This window comes from Balaenoptera musculus, chromosome 20 (genome assembly GCF_009873245.2).
Source record: "Balaenoptera musculus isolate JJ_BM4_2016_0621 chromosome 20, mBalMus1.pri.v3, whole genome shotgun sequence".
In the NCBI taxonomy this organism is placed as follows: Eukaryota; Metazoa; Chordata; class Mammalia; order Artiodactyla; family Balaenopteridae; genus Balaenoptera; species Balaenoptera musculus.
The window spans coordinates 43,762,193-43,789,396 of record NC_045804.1 but is presented as its reverse complement, the minus strand read 5'-3'; the positions used below and the strand labels follow the sequence as shown (position 1 = coordinate 43,789,396).

The following is a 27,204-nucleotide window of genomic DNA, read 5'->3' as shown; positions in this document are numbered from 1 at the left end:
TCCGTGGCCCAAACGACCCAGCCAAGTCCACTGCCAGCCAGGGAGCGGGCTCAGGCCCAGGCCACTGGCAAACCCCCGGCTCCCCTTTTCCGGGTCCCGAAGGGTGCGCCCGGGGGCGGGGCCTGTGTGTCAGTCCGCTTGAGGGCCGCTCCCCATCGCTCTCCTTCCGGAGTCACGCCTTCACTTCGCGCACGCAGCCGGTCGGCCCCGCTGGATCGCGGGCGCCGGGCGGGGCGCGGCAGGGAGACAGCTGGCTGGCTGGCGGGCTGTGGGGGGGCGGGGCGCACGCGCGCCAACGCTTCCTCGCCCAGCGCCATCCCTGCGCGTGCTGCCGGTCGGCCCGCGGCGGCGCAGCTCGGAGCCGGCGGGGCGGGAGGGGCGCCCCGGCAGGGCGGGGGCCGGAGCCAGGCCGGGCCGGGGCCGGAATGCCCCTGTTCTTCTCTGCGCTGTTGGCCTTGCTGTTGGTTGCGCTCAGCGCCCTTTTCTTAGGCCGGTGAGGGGATCCCGGCTACGGCGTGTGTTGGGGGGTGGCGGGAAGGGAAGGAAGAGAAACCGAGGAGTGGGTGCGCGCTGGAAAGAGGCGCGCGGGAGGGGGAGGGGTCTTGGAGGAGGTGCGCGGGGTCTTGGGGGAGGTGCGCGGGCAGCGGAGGGGGAGGGGCCGAGGAGGGGGCGCGCAACGCGGGGAGGGGTCGAGCGGAGGCGTACGACCGGAGCTGGCGCGGAGGAACCGAGAGTCGGGGGAGACTGAGCAAGCGGGCGAGGCCTGAGAAGATGCTGAGATTGGGGAGCGGATAGGGGTGTGAATGAGGAGGGGGCCCAGCTGGCTGGTTTTCCTTTCCCCATGCACATGCCCCTGAACGTCCCCTTCCCCGAGCGCGAGGGGCACCTGCATCCTCGCCCTGGGGAGCCGGAACAGGTTTGGCTGCCCAGGGAGAGCGGCATTTGAGCCGGCCGGGTGTGAGCCCCCACTGCCTTCTCGCGGACACCTGTCTGGAGGGCGGAGAAGGAGACCTTTTGCGGGTTATGTGATGGCACATCTGGCACTGATGCCTGTACTTCGACTCCTGTTGGGGCCTCTTCTCTCTACCTCTGGGGTTCCTGAGGATTTGAGGGGTTGATTTCTTTTGTCTCCAACTTAAATGGTGGAGTTTAGTTCGTCTCATTTCATCTGGGTGGAGGAGACGCTCTGGGGCTAGGGTGCTGATCATCGTGGCTGAATGTATGTGACAGAGTGGTGTTCTGGGAGACAGGAGGGTTGCCAAGAAGATCCATCTCCAGTTCATGTCCCTTTGCAAGGCCTTCTAGGACCCGCAGGGGGTGAGGGAGGCAATAATTGGGAGAGGGTCCTATGAACTCACAAGGATTTTTCTGCAGGTGGCTTGTGGTCCGGTTGGCCACCAAGTGGTGTCAGCGGAAGCTGCAGGCAGAACTAAAGATTGGCTCCTTTTTTTGGATTCAAAATGTCAGTCTTAAGTTTCAGCAGCACCAGCAAACAGTGGTGAGTCCTAGGAAACTTCCTGGGAATGTATGTGGGGTTGATCCAACTGAATTTCAACTTTTAATTTCCTTTTTAAAAATATTCTGGTGGCTTTCTTAGTTAACCCCGGCCTTGCCATCCCTTTGCCAAGATGATTTTAGAGCTAGTTTGGGAACACTGGAATTGATGCAAGTTGTTCTTTTATAAATGCTTATAAGGCACAGGGTGTCCAGGGCATGTATGAAAGATACAGAAGTAAAGCACAGAACAAAGATAACAGAAAGTAGAAGAGCTTACTGTTCTAATATAAGAGGGGAAACAGGGCAACATATCCATAAAAGAGAAATACTAAACAAGTTCAATCAGTGTCATTAGAGAAACAGGATATAGTGCTGAGGAGAGAAGCTGGTGGAAAGGGGATGGAGAATACTTAGTGGAAGGACTATAGCACTTCCTCCTCTTCTTAGACCCCTTCCTATCTTGTCAAGCTGCTCTTGGCTTGCCTAGCAGCTAGTGTACAAAGCTTTTTCCCACACTGTTTTAGGAAATTGATAGCCTGTGGATTTCCAGCAAACTCTTTAGCCATGATCTGCCGTGAGTACCCTATCACCTCACTCTCCTCCTGGGGAATATTTTGGGATTGCGATTTGCAGAATGAGATTCTTTTACAGAGGGCTCACAGCCCAAGGAGGGAAGTGGGTTCTTGCTGATGTCTCTGGATTAGCCTTGAAGCTATTGTTTTGTGGGACAGATATTGATAACTACTATGAGACTGTCTTCCATGATTTGAGCTACATTTTTAGGGAGGATGGGAAAGTGAATGTGAGGGCGGGGAAGAGACTGCTATGGAAGGGATGGACCTGATGGCAGTGAGATTTCTCTTCTGGGCAGACACTATGTGGCCTTGTGCTTTGGCGAAGTACGTATCAGAACAGACCTACAGAAGGTTTCTGGCCTGTTTGCCCCATTCTCCCAGAGTACTGGGGTGCACCAAAAGGAGCTGTCCTTCAGCCCATCCTTATTGAAGATCTTCTGCCAGGTGAGACTACTTTCCCACTTTCCTGGACTGAAGTAGGAATGGCTGGCTGTGGAGTCATGGGTGGATTTTTTTTTTACTGTATTTGAGGCATAATACTAAGAGCTGCCTCTTATTCTTTTTCCACTGGAAAGGAAGGACGTTGCCTTGATGTTAATTATCGTTCATTTTTGCATCTTCTTTTCAGCTATTCTCCATTCATGTAGATTCTATAAACATCATGGTTCTCAAGGTGGCTACTTCTGAATCCTTGTGGCATATTCAGATCAGATATAGCAGTTTTCTTTTGGATAGTGATGGGAAGAGGTAAGCACTGGGTAGAAGGTTTGCTAGTCCCATTCTTGCCTTATAGTTGTTTTAGGGTGGGTGGATGTCAGGGCTTTCTTATCAAGGTGTCAAGTTCTCATTCTGTGTAATTTGAGGAGAGAGTAAGATTAGGCACTTATGCTTGCCTTGTGCCTTCCAGCCAACAAAGCTTGATTGAAGGTAAATGGTGAGGAAAGGGGCCAAGTGCTGTTAATTTTTTCCTTTCCCAGGCTGAAATGTGAGGTGAGCCTAAGTCAGATCAACAGCAAAGTTCTAAAGAGTGGCCAGTTGGTGAGTATGCCATGGTCATTCAGATGCCTTGTTTTCTTCTGGGCATGAGGTATGAAGGAGCTTAGGGCTTACATTCTAGATTCTGTGTGCTATGGGGTTCCCTCAAGGATGTGTTCCAGATCACAGCGTTTTGATCCCAAGCTCCCTACACGTTCACACCTTAGAGGAGTATCTTCCCTATAGGAGGACACCTGTCTAGCGGAGCTCTCACTTGCCCTAAAGCTGTGTCTAGACGTGGGCATCAGAAGCCGGCAGCTGAAGGCGATCACTGTGGATGTGTGGACACTCCACGCTGAACTGCATGAGGGCCTCTTCCATAGTCAGCTGCTGCGCCAGGGCCCAGGCCTGGCATCCAAGCCTGTTCCCTGTTCAGGTAAAGCCCCAGTCAGTGAGCTTCTTAGCTTCCCTGTTCTCAGGTTATTTTGGAAGTAGAAAAGATATAGTGGTCTCACCACTTGTTCAGGTGTGATTTGTTAGTTGCCATGGCCTTTGACCCTGGCCTTTGAGGATAGCTAGAGGAAATAGGGCATTTGCTTGTGGTGAGTGAAAGAACTAACATTTAGTGGGTAATTATTATGAATTAGACCTGTACTATGTGTTTTGTGTATGTTCCCGTACTAACTCCTTAGCATTTCACAAATGAGGAAACTGAAGCGTAGGAAGATTAGATAGGTTACTTGACTGAGATCACCTAGCTAGTCAGTAGTGAAAATGGGGTTTAAATTATTTGGCCCGGAAGTCCATATTCTTTTCATTGTAACAACCTGCTCTCCATACTGTTTTTTAGACTCTGGGGAAGGAAGTACAGCAAGTGCCTGGATCTCTGGGATCTTTGCCTTATGACCTAAGATTGGGCGTTTGCTTAGCCTACTTTATATGGGAGGATTTGGCCAAAGAGGGCACAGCATGTTGGGAGACTTAAGAGTGTTAAGGATTGATGGCTCTTGTCTTATTCATTCATGTTTTCAGAGGTGATAGAGAACTTGGCTGAGCCAACTCTGCCTGGCCTATACCTCCTTCAGCAGCTGCCAGACCAAATCAAGGTGAAGATGGAGATCACAAGTGTGGTGCTGTCCATGAATAGTCAAAAGAGGTGAGATCTCTCCTGACACAGAAGTGTGGAGAGTGATAGTTGGAGCTATGTGCTGGGGTCTCCATAACCAGCCTAGTAGCTGCACTGAGCTTGTCTGAGGGGATAAAGGGAGTAAGAATAGCATCCCACATATTTCTAAGCCAGAGTCTGTGTCTGGTCCAGGCACCTCAATTGGACACTGAAGCTGCTGCATTTCCTGTACCACCGTGATGAGGATCAGCTGCCCCTTCGAAGCTTCACAGCAAACTCTGATATGGCACAGATGAGCACTGAACTCCTTCTGAAAGGTCCATGGGTGGGGATACTGGTACTGAGAGAGAATGGGAGGACCAGACACACTCGTCCCCAATGCCCCACTTGGTCTTCTTAATTTAATATCAGTGTAACCGAGGAAGGGGAGGTGGGAACATACTGAAAGAAAATAGTGTTGGTGACCTTCTGTTCATCTCCTTGCCTGCCTCTTACTCTCTCCTAGTCTTACCTCTTGCCCTCCCAGTGTTTCCTTCTGATCTGCCCTTTGCCCTTACAGATGGGTTGTTGCTGTCCCAGAGCCGCCAGCGCATTGTCTGCCTCAACTCCCTCAAGGCTAGTGTGCAGGTGTGTTGACCAAGAATCATTCCTTTTCTTCTCTCTCCATGCATCGTCGCATCCTGAGCTAATGAAATTAAACCTAAGCCCACAGTTCTGGTGTTCTTATTTCCAGGTGACCACCATTGACCTCGCAGCCTCCCTGGTTCTGAACACTTGTATCATTCATTACCGGCATCTGGAATTCTCTCACTGGCTGCACATGCTAGCCCTGGAGACCCAAGAGTCTAGTTCATCTGTTCTTAAGCAAACGAAAAACAGGTCAGTGTAATCTTTTTCAGCCACCATCTTATCAGGTGGATTCTTGGATTTTTTGGTCTAAAGTGGCATTTTGTGTTAAATATGTATATGATTGTTTGATCTTTTTATTTTTTATTTTTGGCTGCGTTGGGTCTTTGCTGCGCTTGGGCTTTCTCTAGTTGCGGTGAGCGGGGGCTACTCTTCGTTGTGGTGTGCGGGCTTCTCATTGCGGTGGCTTCTCTTGTTGCAGAGCACGGGCTCCAGGCGCACGGGCTTCAGTAGTTGTGGTGCGTGGGCTTATTTGCTCCGCAGCATGTAGGATCTTCATGGAGCAGGGCTCGAACCCGTGTCCCCTGCATTGGCAGGCGGATTCTTAACCACTGCGCCACCAGGGAAGTCCCTGATTGTTTGAGCTTTTTAAATCTCAGTTTCAGTAGCTCAGACTCAGTAGCAAACCAATTTTATATATCTTCCACATTAGACTAGACTCTGGCGGTAGAACGATGTCCTCTTTGTTTTTATGTTCTCAATGCCCAGCACAGTTCCTTGTTATACAAAATGAACATTTGTTGAACTGAACTTAAATGATAAACAATATCTCGTCTGCCTTAGATTATAAGGTGACAGATCATGTCAGGAGAGCCATGACTCTCTCTGTGTAGTACTTGCATCGTGTTGCGTAGAGAACTTAAGGTCAGTTCGGAAGCGATGCTTTTGATTGTAGTAAGTTAAATCATAAGATATACTGATTTCATCACATTTGATCTACGAAAATGGCAGTTTCATCTGGTTCAACCTAATAAGTCTCTGTGGATTATCACTGGGAGTGGGAGCGAACTGATGAATTCAGTCTGTTTTTTTTCTAGTTGCCTCCCATCCTAAGAATCACAACAAAACTCACCCTGTCTTTTGAGAGGTTCAGGAATCTGTTCTATAGTAGGAAATTGCAATTCTTTCCTTATCAAACAGTGATGTCTTATCCCTATGCAGAACCTTCCCTCAAATCCTGGCTCCTATCATCTTTAGCACCTCCATCTCCAATGTCAACGTTTCCATTCAGCTTGGAGATACACCACCCTTTGCCTTGGGATTCAATTCCATCTCTCTGGGTAAGGCTGTGCAATGGAAGAGGAACAAGAATCTGTTCATTAGGGGAGCTGGGCCCAATTGATGGCCACTGTGGCTCCAAAGAACTCCTCTCTCCCACCTTTTTTCAGATTACCAACACCTGAGACCACAGAGTATCCATCAGCGGGGCGTCTTGACTGTGGACCACCTCTGCTGGCGGGTGGGCAGTGACTCCCACATTCAGCGGGCACCCCACCCACCCAATATGCATGTTTGGGGTGAGGCACTTGTCCTGGACTCCTTCACACTACAGGTAGGTGGGGACTTTGGTGAATAGTAGCCTGTGAAGTTTCCTCATCCTGCCATGCTTTAGAGCACTGAGCATCTTTTTTTGGCAGCAGACGATGCATCAGTGCGTTACGCAACTGTGTGTTGGCATGCTTCTGATGGAGTCCTTCTGCTTCTTTTCTAGGGTAGCTATAACCAGCCTCTGGGCCTGTCCAGCACTCAGTCAGATACCCTCTTTCTTGACTGTACCATCCGAGGACTGCAGGTAGAAGTATCAGATACCTGTGCTCAATGTCTTTCTCGGATATTGTCCTTGATGGGCCCACAATCTGGGAAGTCAGCTGTCTCTAGGGAATCTTCATTTGGGGAATCTGTGTCGTTACTATGGAAGGTGGACTTGAAGGTGGAGGACATGAACTTGTTCACCCTTTCTGCCCTGGTTGGTAAGTGGGAAAGGAAGTCCATACTGAAGTGGGTAGTTTGTAACCTAAGCAGATTATGCTGCTCCTTCTCACTTAATAAAACCAATTATTTGAAAATTTTCTAAATTAAAGTCATGAAATGTTGGAAGGTCTTGCATAACTATTGGGCTTCTTGATGTTTCTTAAGGGTTTATAAATAGCAAGATGTATAAGAAAAAGATAGCTTTGATATCTGATCAAGAGAATGAGATGCAGTTAGTTTTTTATTTCTTTGTGTATTTAGTTCTAGAGAGTAACTGATATACCTCTGGGAAATTGGTAGGAGTTTGGGAACTTCTTTGGCCCTGCCAGATCTAGTTAGGTTAAAATGGGAAAGGAAAAACTTCCGTAAAACATGAGAAATGAGGTTAGGAAGGTGTGGGGAGTAAAGATAGCTGGAGTGAAGGGAATAAGGAAGGAGGGAGAGTGAGGACTAAAGTTGCCATTTGAGAGCTGAGAACCAAGCCTGACATGGTTTCTGGATGTTAGGTGCTTCAGAGATCCGACTGGACACACTGACCGTCCTGGGAAGTGCTGAAACCTCCACCGTGGGTGTTCAAGGACTTGTGCTTGCACTGGTGAAGTCGGTCACAGAGAAGATGCAGCCTTGTTGTAAGGCTCCTGACATCCCCACTCCAGTGCTCAGCCTCTCCATGCTCTCCATCACCTATCACAGCAGCATCCGCTCTCTAGAGGTAATGCTTCTGTGGGGAGGTGGAGTCAGGTTGGTTTTTTCCTAGGCTTAGAGCATTTTCCAGTCTTGAGTCATGTTGTGAAACTCACCTATGAGAAATATAACACCTCGTGGTTGTTCTTTTCTTCCTGGCTTGTTGTTTTGTTTTTTGTTTTTTGTTTTTTTTTAAGCTGTGTTGGGTGTTTGTAGCTGCGCGTGGGCTTTCTCTAGTTGCGGCGAGCGGAGGCTACTCTTCGTTTCAGTGCGTGGGCTTCTTATTGCGGTGGCTTCTCTCGTTGTGGAGCATGGGCTCTAGATGCGCGGGCTTCAGTAGTTGCAGCACGCGGGCTCAGTAGTTGTGGCTCACGGGCTCTAGAGCACAGGCTCAGTAGTTGTGGCGCACGGGCTTAGTTGCTCCGTGGCATTGATTGATTCCCAGACCAGGGATTGAACTCATGCCTCCTGCATTGGCAGGCGGATTCTCAACCACTGCGCCACCAGGGAAGCCCTTGTTCTGTACATTTTTAACTCTTAATGTGGAATTTAAAATATATATAAAACTAGAGAGAATATACGAACTTTCATGCATCCATATCCAGCCTCAATAATTACCAACTTATGACCAACTTCATTTAGCTAAACTCTGAGCAGTCATCCCTGCCTTCTGCTCTGGGATTATTTTGAAGCAGAAACCAGACATAATTTCAACTGTGAAGATTTCAGTGCATATATCTGAAAAATATAGGGCTTTTAAAGGTCACGATCTGGTATCATTTTACTGAAGCACTCAGCTCATCAAAAGACTGGAAGAGATCTGAAGATGGAGGCACTGGAAAGTTTTGAGAGGCTTCCCAATATCTTTCTCCTCAGAGTATCAGACAGACGTAAGGCCCTCTTGAGGGGAGAGTGGGATATGTTCCTGTTCATCAGACTTCAGCTTCCTTTGGAAACTGAAGAGTTTGCTTTCAGAGATTGGAACTCAAAGGAATTTTTTTGTCTTGGGATTTAAATTTTCTGTGCTTAACTATTGAGAATTGACTTTGTTTTTCAAGCTGACAAGGTCTCTACTCCCTTCTTTGAGGCATACTTTCGCGTAGGTCAATTGCTGTATTAACTTGTGTGACCAGTACTCTTTATACTTTTTAAGAATGAAATCAAGGTGCAATCAATGCATGAAACATTTTCCAATTGATTGTTGCAATGGTTATTTTACAGAGTGTGGTTGTTTTAGAAAGATAACTCATGAGCAGAAACATAAAGCCAAATAACTTATTGAGTACATGTGTATATACTGGATGTACTGTGGTAGATACCAGAACTAAAATATGTGGCCTCGGGACTTCTCTGGCGATCCAGTGGTTAAGACTTCACCTTCCAATGCAGGGGGTGTGGGTTTGATCCCTGGTCGGGGAGCTAAGATCCCACATGCCTTGCAGCCAAAAAACCAAAACATAAAACAGAAGCAGTATTGTAATAAATTCAATAAAGACTTTAAAAATGGTCCACATCAAAAAAAAAAATCTTAAAAAATAAAATAAAATACATGGCCTCTACTCTTAGACAATTTAGAATCCAGTTGAGGAGGACTTAAAAAGTGTAAGTGCTTGTAAGTATAAGTTAAGAACTGTTAGCTCAGCATATTAGTGCAAAGAGGAGCAAAGCAAGGGGGTAATTAACGTGATTACTCAGGAAAGACTTCTGAGTGGAGATGGTTCTTGAGCCAGGTGTGCATGTATAATAGTTCCTGCGTCTCTTGTGTTCTGGGACATTGTAATTGATAGATCCTTTTCTCTTGCTCTCTAAAGGTTCAGTGTGGTGCAGGGCTGACCTTACTCTGGAGCCCTCCAGATCACATGTACCTGTACCAGCATATCCTGGCCACCCTGCAGTGCCGAGACCTACTAAGAGCCACTCTGTTTCCTGAGACTGTTCCACTTGTTGCACTAGAGACTCCAGAGACTGCCTGTGAGCCAGAAGGCTGTCCCCCTGAGTCCTCTCCCCCAAAGCGGCTACTAAGCCTGACGCTAGAGGTGAGCACAGCTAAGCTGACAGCTTTTGTAGCTGAGGACAGGTTCATTACCCTGGCTGCAGAGAGTGTGTCTCTGAGCCGGCACGGGGGTTCACTGCAGGCTTACTGCCCAGAGCTGGCTGCTGGGTTCGATGGCAATAGCATCTTCAACTTCAAGGAGGTGGAGGTGCAGCTGCTGCCTGAGCTGGAGGAGATGATCCTCCACCGGAACCCCTTCCCTGTTCTACAGACCCTCCGGAACCGTGTTTGGCTCCTTTCCCTGGGTTCAGTCTCAGTGGAGTTTCCTTATCAGTATGATTTTTCTCGAACTCTGGATGAGGCTGTGGGAGTTCAGAAATGGCTGAAGGGACTGCATGGAGGAACTCGTTCTCAGGCTTCTCCAAGCTCTGCCCATCTCCCACCTGATCTACTCTTGAAGGTTCAGCACTTCTCATGGGTTTTCCTGGATGACATTTTTGAGGTGAAACTTCGTGATAACTATGAACTGATGAAGGATGAAAGTAAGGAGAGTGCCAAAAGGCTGCAGTTGCTGGATGCCAAAGTGGCTGCTCTTCGGAAGCAGCATGGGGAGTTATTGCCTGCCCGCAAAATTGAGGAGCTCTATGCCTCTTTGGAACATAAAAACATCGAAATCTACATCCAGCGCTCCCATCGTCTCTATGGCAACACACCCATGCGCCGGGCACTGCTCACTTGGAGCCTGGCAGGGCTAGAGCTGGTGGCTCTGGCAGATGCCTCCTTCCATGGGCCTGAGCGTGTGGTAGAGCAGGTTCGAGAGCTTGATCCAGGCAGCCCTTTTCCTGTTGAGGGAGTAGATCTTGTCATTCAGTGGTGTCGTATGCTCAAGTGCAGTGTCAAGACATTTCTGGGTAAGTAGTACTTCCCTATTTGCAGGGCCTAGTGTTTGCCCTTGGAGCTCCAGGGAGCTCTTTGAGTGATTACAGAGGAGCTCAGTTATATTGGGAAATGTGGCTGTTTTTGGGTGGGTGGAGTGGGATGGGTGGACTCCTCTTCCCTTTCTTTGTTCCTGAATTTCACCCTGAAACTGCTTGGCTAAACACAAAGGTACAACTAACACAGTCATCTTCAGGGTTAGTGCGGCTCTTGGATCTCAGTGTTACTCCCCTCACTGTCTGCTTAGGGTCTCCGTGCACTTTTTCAGCCTTGCTGCCGACTGCCAACTCTTATTCTCTCAGTTGATCTTGTAAAATATCAATAGATGAGTAAAAATAGTAGCGGGGGGAAAAGTGCCCGAGAGTGCTAAGACAGTTTCCTGAGTAGCCGGTGTGTATCCTCCCTATAATAACAGTTCGGATAAGAGACTATCCCCGGTACTTGTTTGAGATCCGTGACTGGCGGCTGATGGGTCGACTTGTGGGCACCGAGCAGAGCGGTCAGCCTTGCTCGCGTCGGCGTCAAATCCTGCACTTGGGGCTTCCATGGGGTAACGTGGCAGTGGAGAGGAACATGCCCCCACTCAAGTTCTATCACGACTTTCACTGTGAGTAGAGGAGGGCAAATGATTTGACTGAGGTGTTGGTGATGGCTGGGGTGGGAGATGAGCTGAGGCCTTTCTGGAGTGAAGGCAGAAGAGAGGGATGAAGTTGTATAGCAGGCTGTGCCCTTTGCTCCTCTACCCCAGCGGAAATCTTCCAGTACACAGTGGTATGGGGCCCGTGTTGGGATCCAGCCTGGACACTGATTGGCCAATCTGTGGACCTCTTGACTAAGCCCTCAGCTGACCCCAGCCCACCCTTGCCCTGGTGGGACAAGAGCCGTCTTCTGTTCCATGGGGACTGGCACATGGACATTGAACAGGCAAACCTGCACCAGCTGGCTACTGAGGTGAGGGGTCCAGAGGAACTGTTTTCTTATTAGGATGGTATGGTTGGGGCTTGTACAGCACATGGGGGAAGAGAGAAAGGTACTGATTTGGGAGGTGAAGGTGATACGTTTATTCATATCTCACCAAGTTTTGGGGGTTGTTACAGGATCCATACAACACAACTGAAAATATGCACTGGGAGTGGAACCACTTGTCTTTTCATTGGAAACCTGGTCAGTTTGTGTTCAAGGGTGACTTGGATGTCAACGTGAGAACAGCCTCTAAGTGAGTGGAATGATAGATGGGGCCTCAACAGGGTGTGGGACTCAGGGTGGGGGGAGAGGGGAAGAGCCGAGGGGCTGCAAGTGACCAGGGCACTAAGGGCCAGGGCTCTGTTGTGAGCCAGGTATGATGACTGCTGCTTCCTTCACCTGCCTGACCTCTGCATGACACTGGACCTGCAGTGGCTATGTCATGGGAACCCCCATGATCACCATGGTGTCACTCTACGGGCCCCAGAGTTCCTGCCTGAGGTGCCCTTGGGCCAGCTTCATGACTCCTACCGGGCCTTTCGTTCTGAGAACCTCAATCTCTCCATCAAGATGGATCTGACTCGGCACAGTGGAAGTGAGGCTTGGATCTGGGGCAGCGGGGAGGAAGGGCTTGGGAGGATGAACTTAAGACACCAAGGACTTCAGCTTGACCCTCTGGAGAGGGGATAGGAAAAGAGCAAAGGAGGGTTTGGGTCAAGATCTTTTTTTGGAAGAGGATTGGTGAAAGTAGAGAGCTTGGGTCTTTGAAAGGAGAGGGTGTTGGGGATATTGAGTGTGAGGCTTGAGTGCTGTTTGGGTTTTTAAATCTCTAAAACCTGAAGCTAGGGAAGGATTTAGCTTCGTCTCTGTGTTTTAACCACAGCTAGGAAATGTCTATTGTTTCCTTTGCAGCAATATCCCAGCCCCGAATTCTGCTGTATAGTAGCACCCTGCGCTGGATGCAGAACTTCTGGGCAACTTGGACTAGTGTCACAAGGCCTATTTGTAGGGGAAAGCTCTTCAATAACCTGAAACCCAGCAAGAAGAAACTCGGCCAGCACTACAAGCAGCTTTCCTATACTGCACTCTTTCCCCAGCTGCAGGTCAGCTTTGACAGAACCTGCAGTTCTGTTCCCCTTCTCTAGTTTTCTTGTTTTCTCTTATCGGGTCTCTGAATCATCTCTCTGATGCCATTCTTCATTCAGTGTTATGCTCTCTTGTTGTCAGGTGCATTATTGGGCCTCATTCGCCCAGCAACGTGGCATCCAAATTGAGTGCAGTCAGGGCCACGTCTTCACTCGGGGAACTCAGCGGCTTATACCTCAAGGTAAGATCAAAGGCTCCCACCACTTGTCCTTGCCTATTCCTTGTCCTCTTTCTCTTTCTCGGTTCCCTTCCCTTCTCTTTCTGCCCCACACTGTTCTGTGCGGGTTTGCATGGGCTCTGTATGCCTCTTTTTCTCAGCGGGCACAGTGATGCGGCGCCTCATCTCTGACTGGAGTGTGACCCAGATGGTTAGTGACTTAAGTCAGGTGACTGTTTACCTGATGGCCTCGCCCACTGAAGAGAATGCTGACCACTGCCTTGATCCCTTGGTAACAAAGACCCACCTATTGAGCCTGTCCTCCCTTACCTACCAACGGCACAGCAATCGCACAGCTGAGGAGGTACCGCCTGACACATTCTCTTTACTGCCTTATTTGTATCAGTAGGTGTCTTAGTCGGCTCACGCTTCCATAACAAAATACCATAAACTGAGTGGCTTAAACAACAAAAATTTCTCACACTTCTGGAGGCTGGGCAGTCCAAAATCAGGTGCCAGCATGGTCCTGGTGAGGACCAGGTTCTGGTGAGGGCTCTCCTTCTGGCTTGCAGATGGCTGCCTTCTCACTGTGACCTCACCTGGCAGGAAAAGCAGGAAGCTTTCTGATGTCTCTTCTTATGATGACACTAATCCTGTCATGAGGGTCCCACCCTCATGACCTCATCTAAACCTAATTACTCCTAAGGCCCCCATCTCCAAATACGTCACATTGGGGATTATGGCCTCAACATACGAATTTGGTGTGGGTACATAATTCAGTCCATAGCAGTAGGTTTCACGCTAAGTCCCTGGTGATGTTCCTAACTACACTCTAATCATATATGTTGTTACTTTATGATGCACTCACTAGTATCAGCATCCCTCTTTTTGAAAATTCCTTTTTTTCCCTCTCCTTGTAAAGATAGTCTCTTGCTCTTCAGGAAATAGAGTGAAACTTTTTGTTTCTAGTGCCTTATTTGGTGGTCCCCCCAGCCCCCCACACACAATTAAGGAAGGGTTTTAGTTGAAATTCTCTGAGTCATTTAAAATACAGTGGATATAGTCAGAGTGTAATCTAGTGCACACACTAAGACCGCTTAGGTTTTCTTTCTCTAGGGTTGTCTTGTATCCCTCAGAACAGGTCTGTTACTCAACAAGCATGTTTTTTATCTCTGCATTTGTGGTCTAGGAGGAATGTTGGGAATTTCCATGCTACTCTGAGGTTCTTTTCCTGTTTCTTAGGAGCTCTCTACTCGAGTTGGGGATCCTGCCTTTTACACACATCAGCTGCACTTGGTAGATTTACGGGCTTCTTGGACAACCACCAATCGGGACATTGCCTTTGGTTTATATGATGGCTACAAAAAGGCAGCTGTACTCAAACGTAATCTCTCTACTGAGGCTCTGAAGGGGTTAAAGATTGATCCCCAGATGCCAGCCAAAAAGCCAAAGCAGAGTGTCCCGACCAGCGCCCCAGCCCCACCTCCTGTCAACACTCCCAGCTTTAGTGGACAGCCTGATAAGGCGTCTTCAGGAGGTAAACTGCGGGAGACAAGACTCCATAGGGTTAGGTTTAGAATATGTATGTGGGCTTGGACAGGAGTTTGAGAAGGACTAAATTATGACTGGTTCGATCTGTGTGTAAAGATGAAACTTGTTTTTCCATATTAGGCCACCTAAGTCTTACATAGCAGTGATGGGGGGCATTAAAGGGTCTGGCCCATGGGACTTCCCTGGCGCTCCAGTGGTTAAGACTCCACGCTTCCACTGCAGGGGGCACGGGTTCAGTCCCTGGTCGGGGAACTAAGATCCCACATGCTGCGCTGTGTGGCCAAAAAAAAAAACAAACTTGTCTGGTCCTTTGGCCAGGAGAAGAGGATCAGGAAGGAGTGATGACTTAGAATGACTAAAGAAAAGAAACAAAGGATTAGAGAATTGTTTTGTGTTTTGATGAATTAATTTGTTCAGTCAATAAATGTTTATTGAGTAGTTAATAGGCACAGAGCACTGTGCTGGGTTTAGTGAGAGATACAGAATATATGATATTTTACTTGACTCAACAAGTTTATCATCTCTGGATGAGCTAAGATTAGTTCATTCATTCACTGAATCAATCACTCATTCATTCATAGATTCACTTTTTAGCTTTACTGAGGGTTTATAATGTACCAGACATGACCGTAGACATTAGGGATGTAAAGATGAGGGGGAAGCTCTGAAACTAAGAGTCATGAGGGACTTCCCTGGTGGTCCAGTGGTTAAGACTCTGTGCTTCCACCGCAGGAGGCACGGGCTCGATCCCTGGTCAGGGAACTACGATCCTGCACGCTGTGCAGCACAGTTTGGGGGGGGGGGGCGGTGCGGGGAGAGTCATGAAGACGCTTTGTAAGAATGTTCAAGAAGAAAGTATTTAAATCAGCATAGGGTAGTCTAGAAAGGCTTCACAGAGAAGATAATATAATTGAGATGGGTCTTAAAAGATGAGTAAGTGTTTGATAGGCAAAGAAAGAAAAGAGGGCATTTTAGGGAGAGGGAATAACAAGTACAGAGGAATGTAAGTTCATGGTGAATTTAAGAACAAGGTGAAAAATGATAAATGCCGCTAGAGAGAAATTAAAGAATACGTGAGCTGTTCTTGACTGTAGTGAAGGGTTTATTGAGGAAGTAGCATTTGAGCTGGACTTTGAAGGCTTAGTATTGTTTGAACGTGTGGAAATGAGGAGCAAGGGCATTAAAAACAAAGGGAACATCCTGAAAAGGAGTGGAGTTGGTCAAGCTCAATATGTTCAGAGCAGAGTGAACAGTCTGTTTGGGTTGGCATAGAGTATAGCTACAGGTGAAGATGCTGGAAGGGAAAACTGCAGGTAGACCATCAAAAATACAAGGCTAAGGAGTTTTTGTTCTTTATTCAGTAAACAGTGGTGAACTACTGAAGGTTTTTGAAGAGGGGTGTGTCATTAGAATCTTACTTTTAGGAAGATAAATCTGGCAGTTGTATGGGGGACGACTGGGAAGAAACTGGAGGTGGGGGAGACAAATTAGGAAACTATTATGGTGTCTCAGCAAGAGGAAAGGAGAGCCTGAACTAGGTAGAGGCGAGATGAGGGGATGAATAGAAATGTTATTATGTGTGTAAGAGATTTGGCAGCTGGTTGGAAGAGGGAGTTAAAATAGGGATAAAGTGATAATGATTGAGGCTTTGAGCCTGGTGACTGGCCTGATGGTAACTAGGAGAGCCAGAGGCTAATAAACAGGTTTGGGGAGGTATAGAGTTGTTGAGTTCATATTTGGACATGCTAAGTTTGTGGTGTAAGTAGTACCTCTAGGTAATGTCTAAAAAACAGGTGGAAATGAGGATCTAAAAGCTTAGGGCTAGAGGTAGAGACTTAGGAGTTTCAGCATAGAACTAAGAGTTAATGCCAAGGAGATAATAGTTGCTTACTGTGTGGCAGGTACCCTGCGAAATACTTTATGTATTATTATTCCATTTAATTCTCTCAACAACCATATTAGTTACTGTTGTTTTACCCACAAGGAAACTGAGACAGAGAGGTTAAAGCAAGCAAGGTTACAATCAAGTAACTGGCAGAGATAGGATCTTGAACACAGGCAGACTAGTCTAATTCTGGAGACTGTGCTCTTAACCACAACACTGTTGGACAAACTCTTTAGAAAAAAGAAAAGGGAACAGGCCAAGGATAGACCTTAGGGGATATACTTATCTCTAAAACCTGGGAGAAGGTAGAGGATCTAAAGTCATAATCAGAGAAAGCAGTAGAGCTAGGAGAACAGTGACACTGATGGCAAGGGAGTGGTTTATGTGGAAAGGAGTGGTCAACAAACAAATAGCATTTAAAACAATATGAAATGAAAAAGAGAAGGAACAAAATGGAAGGAAAAAAGATCCTAGAGTAATTCAGAGGTGGATATGCCTAAGAGAAACGAATGCTACCACTTACATAGCATTTCTAAGTCTCTCTTGGGAATCTGTTACTTTTATTAAAATTGAAGGAAAATGAAATGACAACCCTTACCCAGGGGTCAAGGGGTGGAGTGGGCTGGGCTGGAGTTGCAGGTTGGGGAGAATACGTTCTAGAGAAATTGAAGGAAGATCAGTTTGGCCCTGGATGTGTTCTCTATCCCTTTGACTCTGTGGCTTTTCCCCCACTTCATATTTCTCTGCCAGGTGCCTACATGTTGCAGAAGCTGATTGAAGAGACAGATAGGTTTGTAGTGTTCACAGAAGAGGAGTCAGGTGTGAGTGACCAGTTGTGTGGCATTGCTGCCTGCCAGACGGATGACATATATAACCGAAACTGCCTTATTGAACTGGTCAACTGCCAGGTACCTTCTCTTTACTAGAGCACCCAAAGATAGGGCTAGATCATAGTCATATGTGTTTACCTTCTCCCACCTCTAAATAAGAATAGGTGGGTAGAGCTCCAAAAAATTATTCTTTCTAACAGGTATCATGGATAATCACTTCCATTACTAAAAACCAGTAGAGTGCACTCAGTAAGCCAGAATTAGACCCAGCTGCAGTCATTGGTACAGGCCCTTTCACTAACCTTCCATCTTCTTTGTGGCCCTGGTGCTGTGACTCTGCTTCTGTCTCTGGCGTAGATGGTTCTTCGTGGAGCAGAGACAGAAGGCTGTGTCATTGTGTCAGCTGCCAAAGCCCAGCTGCTGCAGTGCCAACACCATCCAGCCTGGTATGGTGACACATTGAAGCAAAAGACATCCTGGACTTGCCTACTGGATGGCATGCAGTACTTTGCCACCACTGAAAGCAGCCCCACTGAGCAGGATGGCCGACAGCTCTGGTTAGAGGTTAGTCAGCAGGGCTGGGAAGGCCCGTTGTATCTCCAGTTTTCCATAGTTGGCCCCTTTAGGCAAAATAGCTTGCAAGATCCTGACTACCTGTTGCTACCAGGTTAGCAGAATAATGAGGCTGATGATAACACTTGAATGTAGAAACTGTTGGCAGTCTCTGGCCTGTGATCTGTGAACACATAGTGCTTTTTCTGTTTTTTAAATCTCATACTATTCTATTTCATTGCAAGGGAGATTCTCATTTCCCTACATGAGAATAAAATGGATTGGAACTTTTTTATTTTTGAAATTGCCGACCCCTATGAATAAGATCACACTAATCAGCAGGCAGCCAAAAAAACAGGCAGTAAGTCTGAGAATTTTAGATAAGCTCTCTATCTGCCCTTTCTCTGATCTCTCTTATGAAGATGATTGGTTGTTTCAGCAAATCGGTAAGGTTGCATAGAAAGACTGCTTGTCTAGGAGGCAGGTTATTATGTGAGTTCTGATTTCACCTTTGCTATTTTAGTAGCCATGAGCCCTTGGGAAGTCACCTTTATTTGTAAAATTGAGTTAATACTTCACTCTCAGAAAACTGTTGAAAGGATCAAATGAGAACGTACTTTGAAAAATACAAAGCTTCATTCAGATGGAAAGTAGTCTACTTATTTGTTTTTTAAAATTTATTTATTTATTATTTATTTTTGGCTGTGTTGGGTCTTTGTTGCTGTGCACGGGCTTTCTTTAGTTGCAGCAAGCGCGGGCTTCTCATTGCAGTGGCTTCTCTTGTTGCGGAGCACGGGCTCTAGGCACGCGGGCTCAGTAGTTGTGGTTTGCGGGCTCTAGAGCACAGGCTCAGTAGTTGTGCATGGGCTTAGTTGCTCTGCGGCATGTGGGATCTTCCCGGACCAGGGCTCGAACCCGAGTCCCCTGCGTTGGCAGGCAGATTCTTAACCTCTGCGCCACCAGGGAAGTCCCAGTCTTATTTTTTTAAGTCAGTATGTTTGGGGAAGTCTTAGTGTATGTCAAGATAATGTTTTTGTTAGAAGGTGAGATTGTGAGCAGTTGGCAGGGACTAAGCTATAAATTTTCTTTTCAGCATCTTGGTAAAACTAAATTTGTACTATAATTTCTACGATATAATTGCATCAGATTTATTGGGAGATCTAATGGTTTTGAGATGTACCTAGCCAATATTCTGCATTGTGGTTACTTATTTAACCGGTGTTAAGTGTCCACATTGTGCTGGGCATGGTACATTCAGATGAGTTATTGGATCCGGCTACATCTGATTAGGACCAATGTGAATACTTCATTTTTCATTCTACTCAATGGGGATAAAGCTAATCTCTCTTCCCTCCTCCCTGGCTGGTACTTCTTACTCCAATGACCTTAAGGCTCAACCCCAAGTATAAGTTATATGAAGTAATAAGCATTTAATCAGATGTCAAGCCAAGTAAGGGTCAGGTTGTTGGTAATATGAAAAGTCATGCTGGTATATTACAGTTGTAGTTTAGGCAAGCAGTACCCTTTACCAGTAGTCTCAGGAGATAGGCACAGAAGGTGGTAACTACTCATGCAAAGATAGGCAGGATGAACTATGCAAGATCTCCCTATCTGGCATTTTCTGGGCCTCTGCTTCTTTTAGGCATGCGTTCTTTTGCAAGTGAACTTGTTTTTTCTCAGGCTGTGATATTAGCATTAGAGTGGAATGTCCTTGGCTTAGGTGGGAAAGATTTTGATCTTGCCTTTCCTATATGAATTTTTTTGTGACTTGACAGATTGTTTATGTTCTTCTCATATCACTCATTCTATTCAATTTGACTCCAGCTTGGCAGAGAGTGTCAAAAGAATTCAGTTCCCTTCCCCCATGGCAACAGTGTCACAATGGTCTGAAGACAGAAAACAGCAAGAACACAAACACACGAATACCAAAATGGGTGGGAAGTCATTGGTTTTGATGAATTTTTTTTCCCCATGACATGATTTGATTTTTTTCCATTTTTAAAAATTGTGATAACATATACATAGTATAAAATTTATAAACATTAAAAAAAAAAAAAAGAAAAGAAAAAAGGGACTTTCCTGGCGGTCCAGTGGTTAAGACTCTGTGCTTCCACTGCAGGGGGCAAAGGTTCCATCCCTGGTTGGGGAACGAAGATCCTGCATCCCACGCAGCGCGGCCAAAAAGAAAGAAATAAACATAACATAAAATTTATCATCCTAACCATTTTAAGTGTATAGTTTAGTGGTATTAAGTACATTCATAATGTACAACCATCACCACCATTCATCTCTGAAACTCTTTTTATCTTGAAAAACCAACTATACCCATTAAGCAATAACTCCCCACTTCCCCTTTCCCCCAGGTCCTGGCAATCACCATTCTATTTTCTCTCTGTGATTCTGACTACTCTTAAATACCTCTCTTTTTTATATATATATATATATATATATATATATACACACACACACACACATATATACTTTAGGTGTCTCATATAAGTGGAATCATATATATTTGTCTTTTTGTGACTGGCTTATTTCACTTAGTATAATGCCTTCAAGGTTCACCCATGTTGTAGCATGTGTTAGAATTTCCTTCCTTTTTAAACCTGAATTCCATTGTATGTATATACCACATTTTGCTTCTCTGTTCATCCATTGATGGACACTTGGGATACTTCCATATTTTAGCTATTGTGAATAATGCTGTTATGAATATGGGAGTACAAATTTCTCTTTGAGACCTTCCTTTCAATTCTTTTGGGTATATAACCAGAAGTGGAATTGCTAGATTATAGAGCAATTCTGTTTTTAATTTTTTGAGGAACTTCCACAGTGGCTGTATCATTTTACTTCTTATCAACAGTGCACAGAGTTCCAATTTCTGCACATCCTTGCCTTATTTTCTAATTTTTTTATGGTAGCCATCCTAATGGGTGTGAGGTGGGATGTGATTTGGTTTTAACCTAGCTTGTATTTTTCTGGCCTGAGGCCTGGCAAAACGTGCATGTAACTCAGTTGGGTTTGCAGAATTTGGGTGGTTTGAGCCAGGAGAGAGGGACATATGTCTTTTACCCTGGGAGATTCTTCAAGCTATTCCAGGCAATGAAAATCTAGATAGTGTTAAACTTGTATAGTGGAGATAATGGAGGTATATAATGGAGCTTGTACAGGACAAGCTACTGGTCCCCCAGGAGTTAAAGGTGCCTGTATCTCTGTCTTCAGGTAAAGAATATTGAGGAGCACCGGCAGCGTAGTCTGGACTCTGTGCAGGAGCTGATGGAAAGCGGGCAGGCAGTGGGAGGCATGGTTACCACTACCACAGGTCAGTTCTCACCTCTTCCCCCATTATGTGGTTAGGTGCAGACATGCATCCTTAAGGGGCCTCATTTCCTTACCTATTTGTAAGATTAATATACGTGGAGTAGGACCACTTTGTGTTAGGCTATGTTGAAAGCAAGTGTCTGGAGTTCCCCAGACATCACGCATAGCTGGGAGGCTCTCACAATACCTCTTTTGAGAATGTCTTTCTCTTATCTCTTTCCTACCTCTTCGCAGATTGGAACCAGCCAGCTGAGGCGCAACAAGCCCAGCAAGTCCAGCGGATCATTTCACGCTGCAGCTGCCGAATGTACTATATTAGTTACAGCCATGACATTGATCCTGAGCTGGCAACTCAGATTAAGCCACCTGAGGTTCATGAGAACCAGGAAAAGGAAGATCTCCTAAAGAAGCAGGAAGGTATTCAGGGTTTGAAAGGCTTTTAGGAGGGGACTAGGGAACTTGTGAAAGTAGTTATTTCCTTAGTGGTTTTGAGGCAGAAGTGTTACTAAGAGTCCCAGTGTGCATAGGGCATTAACATTTCACTTTGCGTTACATTTTTTAAGTTCTTTTAGGAGAGAATAGAACTGGAATAAATGGGGGACTTCCCTGGCGATCCAGTGGTTAAGACTCCGCGCTTGCACTGCAAGGGGTGCGGGATGGATCCCTGTCCGGGGAACTAAGATCCCACATGGCGCGAGGGTGAGGCACGGCCAAAAAAAAAAAACTTACTGGAATGAATGGATATTGTTTGACTCTAAAATAAGCACATATTTCTACCCATGAGCATATCTCACCAAGACCTTTTATGGGGTTAAGTAACAGAAGTGGTTCTAGATATGGGTTAGGAGATGGGGTAGACATTTAGGGAGAAACTGAGTCTCTTATTTAGCTGCTAACAATTACCTAGGGGCTGTGGATACCTTCACCCTCATCCATCATGAGCTGGAAATCTCCACAAACCCGGCTCAGTATGCCATGATCCTGGATATCGTCAACAACCTGCTGCTCCATGTAGAACCCAAGCGGAAGGTGAGTATGGGCCCTTGTAGAATGCCAGTTAGTCTCACAGGAATCTCCAGACCTTGTGCTTTATTTGGGGTCCAGTAAGAAAAGCCATGCTTCAGACTGAAAAAGGGCTTTGTGGTTAGTACATCCTCTTTTAGTCAGCAGCAGCAGTTGAAATTTTAGTTATCTAGGAAAGGTCTGAGTGTCCCTAAGACTGTAGAGTTGTTTACTTGTTTTTCTTGGTCAGTTCTTTACTCAGTCACTTACATACCTCTGAAAACAACAAACTACTTCCCACTTCCCACCTCTATCCCTACCCTGTGGGACTGGCTTATTGTGAAATCCACATTGCCAAATCTTCTGCATTGGCTTACCGCTTACTTGCACTCATGGTGAGAGAGAAGGTTGAGCTTTCCGGAAGAGATCATCATTTCTTGTTCCTTTCTCTATTTTACTTTACTACAAGACTTGTCTATTGTTTGTTTCCTTTTCCATTCCTTTAGGAGCATAGTGAGAAGAAGCAGCGGGTCAGGTTCCAGCTTGAGATCTCTAGCAATCCTGAGGAGCAGCGCAGCAGCATATTACATCTACAGGAGGCTGTGCGGCAGCATGTGGCCCAGATACGGCAGCTGGAAAAGCAGATGTATTCTATCATGAAGGTAGTCTCCCGGGCAGTCTGAGGACAGGGAAGTCTCCTAGGACAAGGGAAATCTCTCAGTTTCTCCTTATCTGGCTCCCTAGTCTTTGCAGGATGACAGCAAGAATGAGAACCTGCTTGACCTGAACCAAAAGCTTCAGTTGCAGCTAAACCAGGAGAAGGCCAATCTACAGCTGGAAAGTGAAGAGCTTAATATCCTCATCAGGTGCCACAGCATTCTTTCCATGCCCTTTTCCAGTGCCCCAGCTGGAGTCAATTTCTTTTGCCCGTGTTCTGATAAGTCTTTAGGTCTAGTGTGTATTATCAAAGGCTGATGTAGTAGATTCAGGCACCTTTTCCTGAATGAGTCTTGTTGGACTTGGCCAACAGGTTGAGAACAGGAGAGCCCTTTCTTAGGATCCTTATTAGAGTACCTCCGGGGAAAGGAGAAAAACAGGTAGTTCGGAAAGATCATTTTTGTTGCCTTGATAACTGTGCAACTAAACTAAAAATAAAATGTCTTGAAGTTGATCAGTAAGGAACACAATTGCAGATACAAACATAGGGGTTATTAGTAGGAACAGACTACTTTTTCAAGAAGCTGTAGAACTAAAGATGGGATTTGTGCTCCCATGGCCCAGGGTTTGAGGAGCAACAAATCCAATGAAAAAATTTAGGGAATAGCTGTTCTAGAATAGGTCCATCTCTGGGTTTACCTCCTGCATCATTCTAGGGCATTCCTCCCCACCCCTAACCCAAATGCTGTTGCCCTTATTGGCTTTGACCCTCCTATCCATTTATAGGTGTTTTAAGGATTTCCAATTGCAGCAGGCCAACAAGATGGAGCTGCGAAAGCAGCAAGAAGATGTGAGTGTGGTCCGCCGCACTGAGTTCTACTTTGCTCAGGCACGATGGCGCTTGACAGAGGAAGATGGACAGCTGGGAATTGCTGAACTGGAGCTGCAGCGGTTCCTCTACAGCAAGGTATTGGGTATATACAGTCACACAAAGACAGCTGTATTGAGAGGCATTGACCTTTCTCAGGAGTCTTAACTCACAAAAAGAGATAAACATAAAGGGACTGATTATTATATGACTGTTAATGATGGTATTAATGGTTATTAATAATGATAGAAACATGAGCAGAGAGTGCCGCTCATACACATTTGCTTGTAATATTAAATAATACAGATATAGATGAGCTTGATCAAATGCTTCCCTCATTGAATAAGGTTATCCCTAGAAATGTGGCTCAGAGGGAAGTAATCTTCCAAGTCCAGCTTAGAATAGAATCATTAATTCTATATTGGCATTCAGCTTTCCTGCAGTTAACCATGGCATGGAGGACACGACATTATTCATTATTCTTCCAACCCCCCAGGGACATTTGGAAATAAGTCGAGACCATTTTTGAATGTCACAGTGACTGGAAAGTACTGCAGGCACTTAGTGCCCTGGCCATGAAAACAAATGATATATGTAGCAGTACTCTAGCAAGCTCCTGAGAAAGGCTTATTATAGTGGTTTGGGGGTGGCGGGGGGAAATCTGTCTTTATAGGTGAATAAATCTGATGACACAGCAGAACATCTTCTGGAGTTGGGCTGGTTCACTATGAACAACCTCCTCCCCAATGCTGTCTATAAGGTAAGTCTTATTTCCCTATTCCTAGCCCATTCACATGCTTCCTAACACTGGGCATTTGCAATGATCCTTCCACATAAACCTACTGTGGGAAACAATGTGATCTGAGATGGTGGAAGCTTGCCCAGCTTAGCAAGACCATTGCTTCTTCTCTCCTCTGCAGAGGATTTGTGGGTTGATTTATCACTCTTTATTCTACAGGTAGTCCTGCGGCCCCAGAGCTCCTGCCAGTCTGGACGACAGCTAGCTCTTCGCCTCTTCAGCAAAGTCCGGCCCCCCGTTGGGGGTATTTCTGTTAAGGAGCACTTTGAGGTTAGTAAACAGTCCTTTGGGGACACAGGAACAAAAGGCAGTTAAAAACTATCTGTGCGTTGTTATGTTAGGGGTAGGTAAACAGAGGGATGATGTCTGAGCTTAATTGCTTCTTCAGCCTTTTTCCTCTTTAGGTAAACGTGGTGCCTCTCACCATCCAGCTGACACACCAGTTCTTCCATAGAATAATGGGCTTTTTCTTTCCTGGACGAAGTGTGGAAGATGACGAGGTTGGTGATGAAGAAGATAAGTCCAAACTGGTGACTACTGGTGAGAACTTTAATGGTGGAGCTCCAGAAGACTGGGGTAGCAGCCCCAGAGACAGCTGAAGCTTCAGCAAGAGGACAACAGCTAGTGTACTTGCTTTTTTATAGGAATACCAGTGGTGAAACCTCGGCAACTGATTGCAACAGATGATGCAGCACCACTGGGCCCTGGGAAGGGTGTGGCACAGGGCTTGAGTCGGAGTTCTGGGGTCAGAAGGTCATTTCGCAAAGCACCTGAGGTATCAGAAATGCCCCTGATGATAGAAAAATGGGAGATCTTGGGGTACTCTGTTTGGCCTGGCTGGGGATTTCTTTCTGTTTCCTTTGAGTCTATTCCAGGGGTGAAAGGAGATGGAGATGTTTGGGGTCCTGAGTTTCTTGTGATGGCCTCAGGGGCACACTCTTCTTTCGTTCCTTTCCTAGCACCCTGTGGATGATATTGACAAGATGAAAGAGCGAGCTGCCATGAACAACTCCTTCATCTACATAAAGATCCCACAGGTTCCACTGTGCGTCAGCTACAAGGTCTGCCCTTCCCCAGCACTTTTAAAATTTTATTTATTTATTTATTTATTTATTTTTGGCTGTGTTGGGTCTTCGTTTCTGTGCGAGAGCTTCCTCTAGTTGCAGCGAGTGGGGGCCGCTCTTCATCGCAGTGCGCGGGCCTCCCACTGTTGCGGCCTCTCCTGTGGTGGAGCACAGGCTCCAGACGCGCAGGCTCAGTAGTTGTGGCTCACGGGCCTAGTTGCTCCGCGGCATGTGGGATCTTCCCAGACCAGGGCTCGAACCCGTGTCCCCTGCATTGGCAGGCAGATTCTCAACCACTGCGCCACCAGGGAAGCCCCACCCAGCACTTTTTAGAACAGTGTGGGAACGGTACCACATAAGATCAGAGATTAAAAACAGAGATAGGGGCTTGTGAAGCTTGTCTGTGGGTGATAAACCTGCTGTTCCCTCTGCTGCCCTCAGGAATCAGTACCAGACTGAGATAAGGGGAAATAGGTATCTGTAGGTTGCTGCTGCAGGAAGGTACTAGACTTGGACTCAAGTACTGGCTTGGACTAAAACTGGCAGCTGATATATTTTTTTCTCTTCTCTTCTCTCCCCCTCTTGCAGGGTGAGAAGAACAGTGTGGACTGGGGCGACCTTAACCTGGTGCTGCCCTGTCTGGAGTACCACAACAACACATGGACATGGCTAGACTTTGCCATGGCTGTCAAGAGGGACAGCCGCAAAGCCCTGGTTGCCCAGGTATCCTGGCAGAATTCATGGCTGTTTGGTTATAAGGGGCTGGCAAGCAGATCCTCTGCTCAGGAGCATTTCATTGTAAGATGCATGTATTAACAAGCAGCCTTGGGAAAGGGGCAGGTGAATGAAGTGAGTGACTTTTATCCCTGTCCTCTCCATGACTTTGCTCAGATGGTTAAACTGAATGTTTACTGACTGTTGTATATATGTTAACTACTGTTGATTTTTAGGAAGTGAGGGCTGGCACAACTTCATGTTTAGCGTGGGTTCTAATAGACTGTAAGCTTCTTGAAAGCAGAGATCATTTTATAATTTGAATTGCCCCATTGTGCCTTCATGTAAGTTTGATAAATCTTTACTGACTTGGTCCACTTGATTTATTCTGCCTGTCTCATTAATATTTACCTTCCCTTTTACTCCTCTCTAACCTATCAGGTAATCAAAGAGAAGCTAAGGCTGAAGCCTGCAGCAGGGTCTGAGGTCCGGGGAAAGCTAGAAACTAAATCGGACCTCAACGTGCAACAGCAGGAAGAGGAGGAGAAAGCCCGGCTTCTCATCGGTTTAAGTGTGGGCAACAAGAATCCTGGGAAGAAGTCCATCTTTGGCAGGCGCAAGTGATCCGGCAATTCAAGAGAGGCTGCAGTACAGGATCTGACTCTGGCTCAGGCCACAGGGACTTGTGGGGTGGGAGGTGCTTCCCTTCATCCATTAGGATTTGTGGGGGTCAGGAGCCCACAGGGTACTGTGGATAGAGGCACTGTTCTTTAGCAGCTGGCCTGTTCCTTGCAGAACATGGTGGATAATAATTCTGAGTTCTACCTCACACTGATCAGCAGGCCCAGGGCCAGAGAGGCATCAAGAGAGCAAGGCCCAGGGAATGGCCCCAGGGCTAGTATCTGGTTCCCTTGGGGTCAACTGAAGGGGTGGGGGGACAGTTCTGATCAAGTGTGATAAATTTTTATAAATAGACATATATAAAAATATATATATATTTCTAAGTGTAACTGCTCTCCCTCTGTGCCAGAAAGTGGAGGGGAGGGGCTGATCTTCTGTCCCTCATTCCACTGCCTTGTATGAAAGTGGTATTAGTGTTGTGGGGGGAATCAGCCCCTCCCCAATCTGTGCCAAGCTCACTTGGGAGAATGGCAGTAGGAGACACAGCTGGCTATGGGTCCCTCTCCCTGGGGTATCCCCTGAAGAATGGTAAAAAAAAAATCATTTAAAGAGAAAAAATATATTTTA

At 46.3% G+C, this 27,204-nt stretch overlaps 1 protein-coding gene across 6 annotated transcripts; it reads left to right on the top strand.

Annotated features, from left to right (window-relative positions):
• The first annotated feature begins 375 nt into the window (after window positions 1-375).
• KIAA0100 (KIAA0100 ortholog) lies at window positions 376-27,183 on the top strand. 6 transcript variants are annotated; one of them, XM_036836368.1, is made up of 39 exons: window positions 376-493; window positions 1,375-1,498; window positions 2,022-2,071; window positions 2,369-2,516; window positions 2,701-2,819; window positions 3,050-3,110; window positions 3,294-3,483; window positions 4,080-4,203; window positions 4,366-4,490; window positions 4,733-4,800; window positions 4,907-5,052; window positions 6,022-6,140; window positions 6,249-6,412; window positions 6,572-6,830; window positions 7,338-7,543; window positions 9,327-10,419; window positions 10,860-11,051; window positions 11,193-11,395; window positions 11,542-11,660; window positions 11,782-12,002; window positions 12,320-12,510; window positions 12,635-12,734; window positions 12,872-13,074; window positions 13,953-14,247; window positions 16,897-17,054; window positions 17,334-17,540; window positions 20,754-20,853; window positions 21,087-21,269; window positions 21,760-21,881; window positions 22,361-22,516; window positions 22,608-22,720; window positions 23,298-23,478; window positions 24,053-24,139; window positions 24,338-24,448; window positions 24,583-24,718; window positions 24,823-24,953; window positions 25,138-25,239; window positions 25,831-25,965; window positions 26,398-27,183. In XM_036836368.1, exons 1-39 carry the CDS (start codon window positions 426-428, stop codon window positions 26,578-26,580), a joined length of 6,693 nt encoding a protein of 2,230 aa, XP_036692263.1. In that variant the 5' UTR covers window positions 376-425; the 3' UTR covers window positions 26,581-27,183. The 6 variants fall into 6 exon arrangements, 5 of the variants coding, with proteins under 5 accessions (XP_036692263.1, XP_036692262.1, XP_036692266.1 ...); XM_036836367.1 differs by having other exon boundaries at window positions 22,599-22,720; window positions 26,398-27,181; XM_036836370.1 differs by lacking the exons at window positions 376-493; window positions 2,369-2,516 and having other exon boundaries at window positions 1,425-1,498; window positions 22,599-22,720; window positions 26,398-27,180.
• The last annotated feature ends 21 nt before the right edge of the window (window positions 27,184-27,204 follow it).

Excerpts from the sequence above, each read along its gene's own strand:
- KIAA0100 (XM_036836367.1), top strand. The coding sequence starts at position 426 with ATGCCCCTGTTCTTCTCTGCGCTGTTGGCCTTGCTGTTGGTTGCGCTC. Across the intron at positions 24,140-24,337 it reads TCCCCAATGCTGTCTATAAG|GTAGTCCTGCGGCCCCAGAG; the intron begins GTAAGTCTTATT and ends TTTATTCTACAG. Across the intron at positions 24,954-25,137 it reads CATTTCGCAAAGCACCTGAG|CACCCTGTGGATGATATTGA; the intron begins GTATCAGAAATG and ends TTCCTTTCCTAG.